The sequence below is a fragment of the Vicia villosa genome, linkage group LG7 (assembly GCF_029867415.1).
Source record: "Vicia villosa cultivar HV-30 ecotype Madison, WI linkage group LG7, Vvil1.0, whole genome shotgun sequence".
In the NCBI taxonomy this organism is placed as follows: Eukaryota; Viridiplantae; Streptophyta; class Magnoliopsida; order Fabales; family Fabaceae; genus Vicia; species Vicia villosa.
In genome coordinates, this window is record NC_081186.1 from 114781218 (window position 1) to 114797460 (window position 16243).

Here is a 16243-nt window from a genome sequence, read left to right on the forward strand (position 1 = left end):
CCCATCACTTGCAACTGACTCTAGAATTCCTTATTAGAATTCTCTCTTCTCTCTCTAATATGCTTCATCTTAAATTTTTCTTTTCTATTTCGAGTGGCTACTTTGCACCATCTACGATTGGTTCTATTGCTAGAAACTACAAGTGGTTTTAACATCATCATTGATTGTTCTTCATACCATCAGAGGGTATAACTCTAGAACGATTACTTATTGTGCAAGTAATAATCATACAATAGGGTTGTTTAATCCTAGAGGCGGCATGGTAGTTTGATTACATTGCATAATTTTTTACAGTGCCACAAAACGTCTTAAAGAGAGCGATCTAGTCTGCGACTCGACCCCATTAATTTCTTTCGTGGCTGAATTTTTAAAACCGTGAAACAATACTTTCTAATTGGCAGCCCTCACCCCGCCCTTCTCATATTTCTTCCTCTCTAGTAGATCTCTTCTTCTTGAGATTTATATGGAGTTATCATCTATGCAACAGAATAGAAAGTTCAATGAAAATAACGCTCAATTTTATTCTTTAAAAGCATATAGTTGACACTTATGCAAATATTCACTGAGTACTTCATCGTCCTCCTCATAATTCATTAACTCCCTCACATTTAAGACATAAAATTGCCATAAGAAATCACTGACATCTTTCTCCGTCTCACTGAGCTTATCATAGTCAAAATTTATCACCACTGACTCACTAGCCCAATATAGAGGAAATTGATACTCACCTGTATCCTCAAACATGATCATCGAACACTCTATGTTACCTAGTACTCGTACAAACCTATCTTTCTAATTATTGTAGTTTGATGAGTATAGGGTTAGTAAACCCTTGTTGGAAAGGGTACTTGTTGAGACATAACCACCCTTGTCGATGCCCTTGGTAACATAAGGAAATATCCACTTATGGCGTAATCCCAAGGGCCCTATACAAAATTTTAAACCCCCTAATAAATGCTCAGTTGCTCCAATGAAGTTGGGAAGAGACAAAATTGAAAACATTGAAAATATAAACCTGAAAAATAATAAAAGGGATTTCTACTCCTATGTTAATGATGACTCATTTCCCATGTAATCCTAGGACAAGATTTTTCACCCTTGGTGCAAGTATTTAACATCACGTCATTTTCATCTCCAATGATGGATGTGTATAAGTCCTTGTAGAATGAAACTACCTTATCCTCACTATCAAAAAACGAGTTAGTAATATCAACTTCTCCACTTAAGCGAGTTGCGCCGATGCTTGAGGCCTCCATCCCCGATCCCTGCATGTCTCAGGTAAGAAGAAGGCAAAACAATGTCATTGTAAATGCTCTTGCCGTAATCTAAGCTACTAGAATTATTGTCATAACTCCTATACATTCCTAGTTCAATAAGCTTTCAAACAACCTCCTCATTTTGTCGCCTTGGATTCGTTAAACAATGATTCCACATCTTACATCTATCCTCACATTTTTAGGTTCTATTAAATTGATGTTCCTATACATGTCACACTCTCTAATGAACACCATCACCTATATGTGAAGAAAGGAAAAATATACGAAAAGTAATACTAAATACCTGCAATGATGTTTCGCTTAAGTAAGTTCTAGATTCACAAACTAGTGAAATAAAGTGAGGTTTCTAGAAGAATAAAGGATAAGATTAAAGAGACGATGAAAAATAATAAGTTGACGTTTGTGCATTAATAAAGGAAAATTGCATCCGTGGGTCGAGTAGTCGTCATTGCTGTAACAGGGCATCGAGGGCCCTAATCACAAGCATTCAAACAAACAAACAATCTAGATTATTTAGCCAATCACGGGGAATTTTGAATCATTTCATTGCATTAATTGCACCCTTAATCTTGAAGATTAATGGTTAGCCTAAATTAAATCCTCGTCAACTCCCTTTGAAACGCCACATTCAAGAACCATACTTGAATACACACAGTGATTAATAAGTCAGTTTGTGTCGCCATTGAACATGCCTCATTACCTAACCACTTCTCCCTTAGATGCCTTGTGCTCGAGGGACATTAGGATGAAATATATTTAGTTAACCACTTTTCCCTTACAAGCCTTCTGCTTGAGATATTGTGGAATTGAATGTTACAATTTAATCACTTTTCCCTTATAGACCTCTTAATTTAGATATTGTAGATTTGAATATTTTTTGTCATGCCTGACTATCATAAAATAAGCATATTAAAGGCCAAAGCACTTGGCCTATCAACCCTTAAAATCTTAAATGACACGAAGAATATTTGAATAGTAGGGGGCGAGATCACGTGGCTAATAGGTAATCAATCTTGCCTAACTTCCTTTGTGATGTATCTCGTAGGAGGATGTGTCAACCCATGTTTTCATTATGTCCAACGAGACTGAATCAGTCATAGCTGAAGTATTCATGGTCATGTAGATTAAATGTATATCCTACATCAAATGGATGACTCACCACAGTCACCCCACTAGTAAAAGCCTAAAGATGTGTTATTGAGTTTGTAGGCATCATAATCGTTCTCTCAACTGACTCCTCTACTAGATGACCGCATCTTTAAATACATTGTCAGACACCTAGGTAGATTCATTCACTTTTCACTGCTTATATAAAATACATAGCACACGGACACGCGTCTATGAGCATAATTTATAAAGAGTCTAAAATGAGAACCAAAATTTATGTATATTTAAACTTAGTACTTTAAATCAACAAAAAAAAAAGACTTAAATTGATCACTTTCAATTAAGAAAGAAAAGAAATGAGTATCAGAAGAGAAAGAGTGGAATACCAGCAATGGCGACACTGGAATATCAGTGAGCGGTGAAGATGAAAACAAAAAAAAAAGATAAAAACAAACAGAGAAGATGAAAAAAAAATAAGGAATATGAGTTGTTTTTTAAGTGAGAAAATGGAATATGAAAGGTAAAAAAGATGTTTTTATTTTTTTAAATTATGAGAATTTGAGTGGTTGCAGTGTCTGTTATTTGAAATAGTGTGTTTTATCCATGTCTGTTGTATTTTAATTTTTTTTCTTCTGTTGGACACTTCAAAAACGTGTCTGATACGTGTCGTACGCGTGTCAGTCAATACGTGTCTAGTGCGGGGACACGCCTTCTGATTGGCGTGTTAGAGATTCATAGACTGTATCTATAACAAGTACAAGTTAAAATTATTTTCTTGTCGTCTTGTGAATTCATAATAAGTTTTTGATTTACATTGCAGATATCTTTGGATTTTCATAGAAGAATCAGACTGTTGATTCTTGGTAGTAAGGTAATCTAAGATTGTTTTGGTGTGCCAAGGAACAAATTGCACATATCTAACAAGGGTCAAGAAAGGAGAAAAACCAAAGATAAAGATGAAAGGAAATCCCAGAGACATGGAAAGAAAATGAAGATAAAATAAAGTAATAGTCAAAAGAGATGCGAGAATGTGAATTGTTCCTATCAACCTAAATTTTTATAAGCATCACAACATAAATTCAACAACAACAAAAAATACTCCTCCAATAAATAACTTTTCAATTTTCATTCTGAAATGTTTAACTTGTTACACTAAGGCTAATTATTAGAATGCCGTGCATATTTTCCTAAGTGTGTATGTGTGTGAGATTGTGAACTAAATCTACATCTACAACAAAAACCACTATAACTTTTTATTCATTGCCCTTGTTTTCACCTGCCTTACTAACTCCTCCTTTTCTTGTAGAAATTGATGAAGACTTTCACTTGTATAAGGAGAAGGCATTGTGCATGGAGGTGTATCACTTGGTGACACCACCATACTCTCAGTCAAGAAATGCTTCCTTACACCACGCAAAGAACATGCCATACTTTCAGCACAAACCTCCACAGCTTTTTCTGGTACTTTCGGTTCAAATCTCATAAGCTTTGCATAAGTATTCAATAGATGAAACATGTAATCATAAACAAACTTCATCTTTAAATTTTCTATTACATACTTGGTTCCTCCTTCTCCTATTGCTTGTGCCTGAAATTCATATTGTTGAAATATGTTAGAGAAAGTGTTGTTTTTGCTTAGCAAGAAAAAGATGAGGAGGAAGATGATTACACTATCAAGGTGAGTGTTTCCCCAATCTACTGCAAATTTAATCTCTTCACACATGTTTTTGGCACTTATAGGCCAATAATGCTTCAAAGGTAGCATGCTTCTTGTGAAAAAATCATAGTATCTAGGCTCTATGAACATTGTCATGGAGTCACATGCTATTATGTACTTTTCACTCACCGACCATGTTGCTCCTTCTGCATAAATCTTGTACCTTAACAACATGTAAGTAAATTTTCAAATACCATAGGAAGAACTGTCTTATGTTTTCAGAGATTCTATGTTGGTTAATTAGCTACAGTTTTAACTATGATAAAACAAATAGAAGCCCTATTCTCCAAAATTTTAACATGACAAATATTTTATAAGGTCATGTTTAACGTGTCAAATTTTGGTTCTATACAGTAGTCTGTCTTCCATGCCTTAAAAAACGACCATATGAGAATATGTAACAAATTTAAATAAGAAACATAGAATTCACATACCTATAAGTACATTGATTTTCCAATTTTGTGTCATTGAAACTTTTCGATTTCTCTTCTTTCCAATGCTGAAAAAGGAAAAAATATATATGAACTTAGTCTTTGAAAATGTGGTGCAACTAACTAGTCTATAAACAAAATCAAGAGACATAAGGATATGTATTTACGACGTCAAATATTCGAGCATTCCAATCATGTTCGTCGGAAGCGTTACACTTGATGAGTTCTTTTCTAATATTAGATACTGATGGATTGCCCTTCCAATATGCATAAGGTACTCTATCCTTCCATTTGACATTCTTGTTGCCTTCTTGTATGTTATGCAATGTTGTTTCCCATGGTCTTATGTTAAGTTCAGCCCTATTAAGACAAAAAAACAATGTCACAATAATTTTCCTTTTATTTTACCTTAGTCAGATGAAACTATCCGCAAACTGCTGGATGCTGTAATCTCTGCAACCGTAATTTAAAACCATAAATGAAACAATGATGAGATTGAAGGGAATAGAAGTTTTACCAACCCCAGAAGGTCCAATCAGGAAAAACAATATCATAATAATTTTCCTTTCCACAATAATGAAAAATAGGTGGAGGTGAAACTTCAGGTCCTTGAAAGTTTCTTTTTTCCACAATAGTTTTATCACCACATTGAAACATTAATTCCATATCAGGTATTTTTCCAGGGTACAATCTTAAAAGCTGTAAGATTCCCCATACTGTGAAAACATCTCTTGTTTGAAAAGCTTTTGCAAATTTTTCTATGTATAGTTTTCCATTCACAATCACGAGGCGGAAATGTGATAGATTTTGGCCTTTTTCCACCATTTCTCTTGTGATTCCTGTTTTCTCCCATGGCTTGAGATCTTCATGGATCCATTTGAAGTAATGTGGACATGATGATGAGGATGATGTTGAGTAATCATTTGGTTGAAATGTTGTTGGGTAGTTTGATATACATGTTGTAATGTTGCAATTTAGTGGGAATTGAGGTTGTTGTTTGTTGTTGTTGAAGACTTCAATTGTCTTCAAAATAGTAGTGCTTGTTATTTTGGTCTGAAATAAAGAAAAAAAACACAGTTTGGTAAAAATAAGAATGAATAAAAGAATGTAATATGAACTCTATAGAACCAATATGTGTCTAAAGGCGTGTGTTTGTGTGTCTGAAACTAACTGACACTTGTTATTAAGTGTTTCAGTGTCGGTATCAAGTTTCCGGTTTTTGTCCTTCATAAAACATGAATAAGTGTTACAGATGATATAGATGATATATTTGTGTCATTATTTGAAATCAACACTTATACTTGTGACTACGTGTGTCAATATTGATATCATGTTTTCGGTATCTGTCCTTCATAAAATATAAACAACAATTACAAATTTAAAACAGATGAAAAATGTATATCTGTGTCGGAAAAATGATGTGTGTATGTCTAAAAAAGTCGGAAAAGACATACACTTGTGATTACATGTATCAATGTCGGTGTAAGATTCCGATGGCCATTTTCCGTACACTATACTATGTATTAGAGATTCAGATATAACAGATAAATACATATAAAAATGTGATGAAAGACTTACAAGATCAATTTCCAAGATAAAAGAGCTTGTAACAAATAGAATGAGGATGATGGAGATGAAGGAAATCCATGTATTCATTATGCTAAAACATTACTCATTGTCTCAATGAATTGATTATGCGAGAGATTAGCCTTAGAATTCTACTATCTTAATAATAATTCTGCATATGCCAGTTGCATGATGCAACTGTTTTTTTTATTTGGTTATTTGATTAATTAAAAGTTACTAATTTCAAGAGAGGCTAAATATAGAATCACTCTTTATCTTTTCATTATTATTATATTAAATAAGAAATCAAAATGTTGGCATTATTTAGTAATTATTTTCCTCAATTTTATTATTAATCAATTGTATTTTTCTTAATAATTATTTAGTCATATTCTCTTAGATAATTCTAATGAATGAAAATTATTATAGTGTTGCAAATCTCACAATGAATAAGTTGTTACGATATGGTGGCATTATTCAGAAAATCGCACTGTGAATAATAATTATAATAGTCATGCAAATCTTATTCCATTTTTGTTTAACTGCCATCATTATTGAGATGATGAGCCTTCAATAATAGACGCATGAGATATTTGGTAATGTATTTTGATTAATTTAAATATATATAGGAGAATAAAATTTTAAAATATCAAATTTAAAATTCATTGCATTGTCTTTAAAATATTTGGTAATGTATTTGGTAAGGAATAAATTTAAAATATCAAATTTTTAAATTATCATAATTTAAAAAATAATAGACGGATGAGGCTAAAACTGGATTATATGATTTTTTTTTTATGTCTATCAAAATTAATTACTGGATTTTTCAAAAGACCTGAAAAATTACAAAACACATCGGATTCTTCATGAATTTGATGATAAACAAAATTCGACGTAGTGCTTCATAGAAAAGCAAGCATCAAAATTTATAAAACAAGAGAAAATTAACTTGATGAAAGAGTGAACATGATTAAGAATATGACTTACTTGGTGAATCCAATGGATGATGAAAGTGGTTGCAGCAAATAAAAGCATGAATATGAAGAAGAATAAAACTAAGGTTGAACTCCATCTCTTTGCTTTGTTGTATGATTGATGAAAGCTTTGACTAATTGCCATAGAAAAGAGAGTTTTCCACTTCCACCACACCTTGTGTTGATTGATTATAATTCTTAAACCAAAACATATGAATCAATACCTCACATAGATGGAACATGGTATATGATTTATTTTATAAAAAAATTAGGAAGGTGGCAAATGAATACCTCAAATGATGGAATATGGTATATGATTTATTTTATTAAAAAAGTAGGAAGGTGGCAAATAAATGGTATTTTTCAAAATTAGGCTAAGTGGCAAATGAATGGTATTTTTTAAAATTAGGTAAAGTCACAAATGGATGCTAAATGCAACTAATTTTCTATAATTATCATTATTTTTTATAAATAAAATAAACATTATTTTATACTCATGGGTTGACTGATTACATTATACTACTAACGATTTAGTTATTTATTTAAGAAATAAGAATACACGCCTTCTCTTTTCACCAACTAAAACCAATTCAATGGAATTAGTCTTACCAAGGTTAAGAAGGTAGGCACCTAAGTAATGTATTTGTTTTTTTTACCATAAAATAAAAAATTAAGTAATGGATCAAACTACATATTTGAAAGAAAAATAAAAATTGGGAGAAAACATTAAAGGAGAACGATTAGCGCATCTATATCCATGACATTTAATTTAGTGGTAAAAATGGAATCTATTTAATATATTATTTTTTTCACTTTTTAATTATTTAAACAACTTAAATTATATTTTTCGAATATTCATAACACTCATTTAAAACTATAAAATAGATCACGTTAATCTTACAATATCCTCCATGCCACTTTATTATTGGTTAAAAGAGAAAACAATTTTCAAAACTTGTCATAGCATCGTGGCTGCAAAAAAGCAATGGTGGTATATTAAAAGCATTGCAAATGTATTTAAATATTAATATTTTTTGACATGTGTGGCTTTTCAAATCTAAACCACGATCGATAATGGTGCTCTTAGATTCTTAAGTTAGTGGTGCGGGTAAGTTTACGTTGCATCATCATACTGTTAGCTACAAATTCGACGCTCACTAAAGTAAAGATATTCAGGAGACAAAGGATTTAATTTTGTGAAGAAAGACTAGCTTCGACAAGATTTGAAGGTATTTTTGACTGGATATTTGGCGAAAAGCTGGTCACAATGATAAGCTGATATTCTATCTGAGACTTCGAAATAATTTAAAGTCAATCGAACATGGAGTTCGACGGAGAGGATTTCGAAATAGGCCAATAACGATATTTTGGCCTCATCTGTTCATTGAGAAGGACCCGTGGAGGCTTGCAAGAGACAAAGCGCATGCAGACGGAAACGTGTCATCTTCAGAGTAGAAGACCGTTGTAGTCGAATTAGTATATATATGAGTCTTAGTAAATATATTTTCCGTGTGTTCAACAATGTACTGTACTCATAATACTCAAAGTATCTAGTGTATTGAGAAACGAGTCTCTTTGAGAAATGTATGTTTGAAACACCCTTTTTCAGTTAAAAAGCAGTTTTACTTACATTCAAAGCCATTTGCATTTCATTTTTACAATTCCAGTCGAACCTTTAAATTTGTGTCCAATTTATCTTCCTTCGCCCTTTACCTTTAAGAGTAAGCCTTTTATAGTCATATATTTCTTTATCTTTAAGATTGTGTTTATATTTAACGTCTAAAAAACCTAAATAAACACATAAACATTGAACACATATGTCATAGGATCAATCTAGTCGATCATGTGAGTAATCGAAGTATCTAATTTGGAGGACTAGCGCTTGTTTACCAAAATTAAGGGTAAACAAATTGGCACCCCCAGTGGGACCCTTTGTATCCGGTGCAAATTTTAAATTTTGTATGTTTAGTTTTGTAAGTTCTAGAAATTAACTTCCTCTCAAACTTCACAGTATGAGATTGAGGAGTGGTAGGGTATGCAGAAATAAAGAATCCATACCCATAAGGAAATAGTTAGAAGGATGGTCAATCCACCAACCAGCAATGTAGAACAACCCCCCTTTCGACAGAGGAAAATACGATCATAACGACTGTGTCCAAAGCAATACCCTCCACAGCGAGTACGACGGCAATACCGTCAAATGTGTAAAGTGGACCGATATTATCCCCCATTCAAACGCAGGGTCAACCGGTGACCCCAAGACCAATGGGAAATAGTAATGTTAGACCACCTTATGTGTCTGGATTCATAATGCCATTGAATGGTCATGAACAACCATATGGCATGCCAACTTCTATGATGGCAAACTTGCACAATAATGTATCAACATTTGCTGAACCAGTGGCGACCACATTTTAGCCATTATAAGGGTCGGGATCGGCCGTAAATACTCTGGGTTGAAACACCTAACCCCATGGGGTAGGATTTTCTGCCCAACTGCCCATGTTTACAAATCATTCTTCGGCAGTTTTAAGGCAACAAATGAATGAAAGTAACCATGACATGGTTAATATGCTTACTAACACATGGGTACAATATTCAACCATTTGATACAAAACACCACCCAAACTAATCAGCAATTGGCAGCATAGATGACGCAAATACGGTATATGTAGGTCTTCGCAGGCCAAATTATACATCCCCTTTGTTTGAACATGTTTTGCAGGCTGAACTTCCTAGGGGATGGAAAGTCCCAAATTTCACAAAATTCTCTGGTGACACCAGTGAATCAACTATCGAACATATAGCCATGTATCTAATTGAGGTTGGGGATATTGCGAACAATGAAAACTTAAGGATAAGATATTTCCCTAGTATCCTAACTAAGAATAATTTCACGTGGTTCACCACACTCCCAGCGAATTCCATCCATGATTGGACTCGCTTGGAAAGATTGTTCCATGAACAATTCTACATGGGGCAATTGAAAATTAGTCTAAGAGAATTGGCAAGCATTAAGCACAAGATTAGTGAGCCAATAGACGATTATCTCAATAGGTCCCGTTTATTAAAGACAAGATGTTTCACACAAGTTCCTGAACATGAGTTAGTTGAAATGGCAGCGGGTGGTTTGGACTATTCCAGTAGGAAGAAACTATACACCTAATACCTAAGAGACATGGCCCAACTAGCAAATAGAGTTTAACAAGTAAAGCGGTTGAAAGCAGAAAAGACCAGAGCAAGTAAAAACAATAGGAGAGAAAGGGCAGCCTATGTCGAAATGGACGAGGATGGCCAATAAATATTTAGTGATCCCATAGGTTTAGACAAAGGCGAAATTGATTTTGCCAAATTGAAACAAGGTCCTCCCTACTCTTGCAAAATGCTTGCACCTTTGAATGGGAAGAATCCTATTGAACCAGAAAAAAGTGATAAGTTCCCTAAGAGAACATACACCTTCGACGTAACAAAGTGTGATGAGATCATTGACTTATTAGTCAAGGACGGTCAAATGATAGTGCCACCGAGTGTTAAAATACAATCGTTAGAACAACGGAAGAAGAGCGATTTTTATAAATATCATAATTTTAAGGTCACAAGACCTCATAGTGTTTTCTTTTTAGAGGTCTTGTTTAAATCACCATCAAGGACGGAAGACTAAACTTCAACGAGAAGGAAAAATCTTAAATGAGGATCGACTCTGATCCTTTACAAAAAGCAGATGCTCACTATATTGAGCCTACTGAAGTCAACATGGTTGTGGCCACCGAGGGCCTTAGGATTCGATTAAATAAAATCAGGATCACTGATGGTTCCAACATGAAAGTGAACATGGTATATTTAAGCGAGGAAGGGGAAGAGTCGAAACAGCAAAAGGAGGACCAGTTGAAAATTATTTATTCTAAAGAGGATGAGAATCTAGTGGAGTTCTTACACAGATGCCAGAAGAAAAAATCAGAAGTAATCTTGTGCCCAATGTGTTGTAGTGTCTATAATAGAAAGGCTGCGGAAAACATTGAAAGGGTTTAGATCGCCAATTGAAGGTGCAATTGGAGGGACACTAAGAATTCCTACGTCTTCGACAAGATGGGAGTCCCCCAGAAGCAGTATCAAGGAGGCCAAAGCCTTTGCCCAAACAAACAGGCTTCCTTAAAGCCTATCGTTGATGCACCTAGAGATTAGTGAGTGAGACCTGTCAAGAGGAAAGATCAATATCAACAGAAGTGGAAGAGCTTCGACGTGGGAAGAGGTTCCTTTGTGGAGTACCGAAAAAAATTCAGGTGACCAAATAATGGATTTACGGGTCGAGTAATTACAAAGGAAAAAACTCGATGTCTCGATCTCAGTGAAGGAGATACCAGAGAAGGAAGAAGGCACAAAAGGAAGCGGCAAAGAAGGGAATGGCTGAATCCAGCACGAATCATCCCCAATTCGAAGAGGTGGAAGAGAAGAAAAACATGGGGAGAAAGCTGTTCTCTCCAAAAGGGGAGAAACCTAAAGAGAATGTGCCATAGCATCTTCCAGAAAATGATATGCTTACAGACGACTTCGACTCTGGTTTTGAGTCATTCTTAGGTATAAATTTTAATGTAGTATCAGTTTTACCCATTGAATATGACCAGGTAACTGAGGTCGAAGAGACTGAGGAAGCAGATGTGGCAAAAAAGGCCATGCATAGGCCAGTTTGTTACTACATAATGAATAACAGTTGTGTGGAGGAGTATAATGCTTTCTTTGAACAGCTGGACGAAGGTATGAAGAATCATTTGAAATCCTTGTTCATTATGGGTAAAGTGGAAAACACTGGAGTAAATAAAATTCTGGTGGATGGGGGAACGACAGTAAATTTGATGCCGCATTTTATGTTGAAGAGAATAGGAATGTTTGACACCGACCTGAAGCCCCACAGCATGGTCTTGTCGAACTACGAAGGTAAAATTTGCGACACACTAGGGGTAATTTAAGTAGACATGGACGTTGGTTCTATCACTAGGCCAACAAGGTTCGTGGTCATAGCTTCAAAGGCCAACTATAACTTACTTATGGGTCGTGAATGGATTCACGGAATTGGGGTAGTACCTTCTTCGCTCCACCTGAGGGTTTCCATATGGAGGAAGGATGGCATCGTCGAGAATGTCAAAGCCTACTAAATTTATTACATGGTGGAAGTCAACCACATCGACATATGCCACTTTGATAGGAATCTAGCGAACGTAATCGGAGAGGAAGACGAAGTAGAAGGGTTCAGGACTCCATCCTTCTGGTTGGGGTGATGAGCAATATGACTATGTATGAGTCAAAGATTCTGCAAAGGATTTTGGCTTATATGGCCGAAAATAAACTAAAAGCGGCTTTAGAGGCCAAAGTTAAGTACATGGCTTTCGAAGCCAAATAACATGAAGTTCCCCTTGAGAGGCTTGGGAAAGATTTCGAACTGGATCCCCCTGATAAGAAACAAGAAGAGGTGATAAGCCAGAGGCTCGATGCCATCTACGATGACGAGCCTTTGGGTTCCGACAAGGATCCCACAACATAAAATATCAAAATGTTGGCGCATGATCCTCTAGAAGAAATCAACTTGGGAGACGGAGCGAGCAAGAGGCCGATATATCTCAACGTCAACCTCATCTCAGAACTCAAAGTCGAAGTACTCCAACTGCTGAAGGAGTATATAGACTGCTTTGCATGGGACTATAATGAGATGCCTGAGAAGAGGCCAATAAAGTAAACCATAAGACGCTTTGCACCATAAGTCATGTCGAAGATAAAAGAAGAGACCGAGAGGCTTCTCAGATGCAAGTTCATCCGCACAACGAGTTATGTCGAATGGATTGATAATATAGTCTTAGTTATTAAAAAGAATGGAACTTTGAGGGTTTGCATTGATTTTGGAGACCTAAATGCAGCAACCCCAAAGGATGAATACCCAATGTCAGTGGCAGAAATTCTTGTCGATTCATTCGCTGGCTTCGAGTATCTTAGTATGTTATATGGTTACTCTGGCTATAATCAAATCTTCATTGTTAATGAAGATGTCCCTAAAACAGCATTTCGATGGCCATGAGCTTTAGGCACCTATGAGTGGGTGGTTATGCCTTTTGGCTTAAAAAATGTTGGGAAAACTTATCAAAGAGCAATGAATTCGATTTTCCATGACTTTATTGAGACTTTTATGCAGATTTATATTGATGACATTGTTGTTAAGTTTGTATCAAGGAAAATTCATATAGACCATCTTCAACTGTCATTCGAAAGAATGAGAAAGCATGGTCTGAAGATGAATCCTTTTAAGTTTGCTTTTTGCGTGTAGGCATGAGATTTTCTAGGCTTTGTGGTCTATAAAAAGGGGATCAAAATCAACCAAAATAAGACCAAGGCCATAAGGGAGACGAAAGTGCCATCGACAATGAAGGAGTTGCAGTTTTTGTTGGGAAAAATTAACTTCTTAAGGAGGTGCATTTAAAATCTAAGCGAAAATACTCAAGCTTTTTCACCACTGTTTTGACTATAAAAGGAAGGATTCGAGTGGGGGCATCCACAACAAGAAGCTTTCGACAAAATCAAAGACTATCTTGTCCACCCCCAATTTTATCACCTCCTTGTAGAAGTAGAAATATGAGGCTGTAAATTTTTGCATCAGATGTAACCATAGGGAGCATGCTTACTCAAGAGGATGAAAATGGTATCAAAAGAGCCATTTATTATCTAAGGAGAGAGAGTCCTTAATGATGCAGAAACTAGATATAATATGGTCAAAAAATTGTGCTTGTGTTTGTACTTCTCGTGCATCAAGTTGAAGAATTACATAGAGCCAATTGATGTATATGTTTCTTCCCACTTTGATATAATAACACACATGCTTTTGAAACCAATATTACATAGTCGAATTGGGAAATGAACACTTGCATTAACGGAGTATTCTTTGACTTACATGCCCTTAAAATCTATGAAAAGGCAAGTAGTTCCATATTTTATAGTCGACCGTGCCATGGTCGAAACTCCCCAAAACTTCATAGAACTCGAGCCTTGAAATTATATTTCGACGGTTCTAGTCATAGAGAATGAACCGGGATTGGAATGTTGATTATTTCTCCTAATAAAATTCAAGTACATGATAGAAGATCCTTGCTCGAATAATGAGGATGGATATGAGGCTTTAATAGATGGCATTGAAGTCTTGTTGGAATTGGGGGCAACTAGAGTCGAAATAATGAGCGACTCTTAATTGGTTATCAAACAAAATTTGTCAAAGAAAATTTGATCAAGTATAAATGTGTCAAAGAAAATTTGATCATGTATTTCGTAATAGCAAAAAGACTTTTGTGAAAATTTGAATACTTGAATATTAGACACATTGCTTCAGGATACTTGCCTTTTCGTGAATATTTGAATACTCAAGAATTAAGAGGCTAATGATTTGGCCCAAATTGCTTCAGGATACAAATTATCAAAGGAGAAATTAGAAATTATTTATATATGACATTTTCATATTATTTTATAAATGTGCGGTTTAATTTATATAAATTTAGTATGATAGTATAACTATAATACACCATCAATTACATAAGTGTATCTCTTAAACAAAGTCAAAATTTATTGTATGAGGTGAATACAAAAATACATCTCAGGATCAAATTATCTGAAAATAAATGTGGCTCAGTTAGGAATGCATGGCGTACGCGTGTATATATATATATATATATATATATATATATATATATATATATATATATATATATATATATATATATTGAGAATTTGTAAATTATATGAGAATGTGAGAATGAATCTGAACCATTAGTTTTTAAAATAAATAGTGGAGATTAATTGTCATTCTTTTTTCTCTCTCCTCCATCATTTATTTTAATAATGACACATAATCTCCACCATTTATTTTAAAATGTAATAGTTCAGATTCATTCTCATATTCTTATATAACTTACTCATTCTCATAGTATGACGTATACTATGAGAATGAGTAATATAGTGGTCATTGATTTGAATCCATGTGCTAGACATTTGTATTATTAAAGTTTGGGAAATTCTCATTGCACCGATATACATATTCACAGATCCGCGGTGAAATTCCCAAAATACTCCTATATTTCGAATGTACATATCCGAAGTCATTTTTTTCTAAAAAAAAGGTGATTACGGATATGCACATCTGAAGTCACTTTTTTATTTATAAAATGGTGTTTTCGAATATGCACATCCGAAGACACTTCTTTTATAGAAAAATGTATCTTCGGATATGCACATCCGAAAGCACTTTTTTTGGAAAGAAAAAAAAGTGGATTTGGATGTGTATATCTGAAATAATGCTTGAGACAGAATACATAACAACAAAGCATCGATTTATCATAAATAATCGAAATTACATAGATAGTTTAACCGTAATTTAAAGTTACATATTGTTAAACACAAATAGTTAAGGACGACACAATATTTTGATAACGTCTTCTCCCGATCTTTGAAGTTTCGCATCCAACTCGATCGGACCCTTCGAAGAATATTGTTGAAAAGTTGACCTTATAACCTTTAAATCGTCGTCGTTCTTGAACTCAAATGGGGTGAACTCGACATTTCTTTCGGCGTCAAGTGAAGGTGAACGATACTCAAGCTTGACCACCTTTCTTCTTCCACCTTTTTTAGTGGAATAAAATGAATCAAATAGTGAAGGAGGGAATATGAAGAGTTTTTTCGGATATGCATATCCGAAAAAACACCTGACATTTTAAATCCAACGTTAAAATAAAAAAAAAGTTTAAAGGAAAGTTATTTCGGATATGCATATCCGAAATAATTGAAAATATGATAAGAGTGTCTTTGAATATGCATATCGGAATGATATTTTAGGACTTTTAAGAGTGTTTTCCATCCTATATAGATGCAATGAAAAAAATCCATTAAAGTTTTTATAAAAAAACATTACATCATATTGTATCATTTGTTTCAGACCTCCATTTATGTTAAATGAGCCCCAATTATAGACACAATTAGGGGTGGGAATAGACCAGGCCGGCCTACAAGGGCCTATAGCCTAGCCTACTTAAGGCCAGGTCAGACCAGTCCTATTTAATAAAGCGGTCTGACTTAGGCTTTTTTAAAAGCTTATTTTATTAAATATGTCAGGCTTAGGCTATTAAAAAAGCATATGAAGCCTTATAG

The 16243-nt window shown here is 34.5% G+C and overlaps 1 protein-coding gene across 1 annotated transcript; it reads right to left on the minus strand.

Moving 5' to 3' along the window:
- Positions 1 to 3452: 3452 nt before the first annotated feature.
- On the minus strand, positions 3453 to 7358 carry LOC131618335 (uncharacterized). The gene is made up of 6 exons (XM_058889578.1): positions 7086 to 7358; positions 5050 to 5585; positions 4700 to 4892; positions 4536 to 4600; positions 4054 to 4264; positions 3453 to 3972 (listed from the first exon to the last, which is right to left on the minus strand). Exons 1-6 carry the CDS (start codon positions 7215 to 7217, stop codon positions 3628 to 3630), a joined length of 1482 nt encoding a protein of 493 aa, XP_058745561.1. The 5' UTR covers positions 7218 to 7358; the 3' UTR covers positions 3453 to 3627.
- Positions 7359 to 16243: the final 8885 nt, after the last annotated feature.

Excerpts from the sequence above, each read along its gene's own strand:
- LOC131618335 (XM_058889578.1), bottom strand. The coding sequence starts at position 7,217 with ATGGCAATTAGTCAAAGCTTTCATCAATCATACAACAAAGCAAAGAGA. Across the intron at positions 4,265-4,535 it reads GAAAATCAATGTACTTATAG|GTACAAGATTTATGCAGAAG; the intron begins GTATGTGAATTC and ends CATGTTGTTAAG. Across the intron at positions 3,973-4,053 it reads GAAACACTCACCTTGATAGT|GCACAAGCAATAGGAGAAGG; the intron begins GTAATCATCTTC and ends TATGAATTTCAG.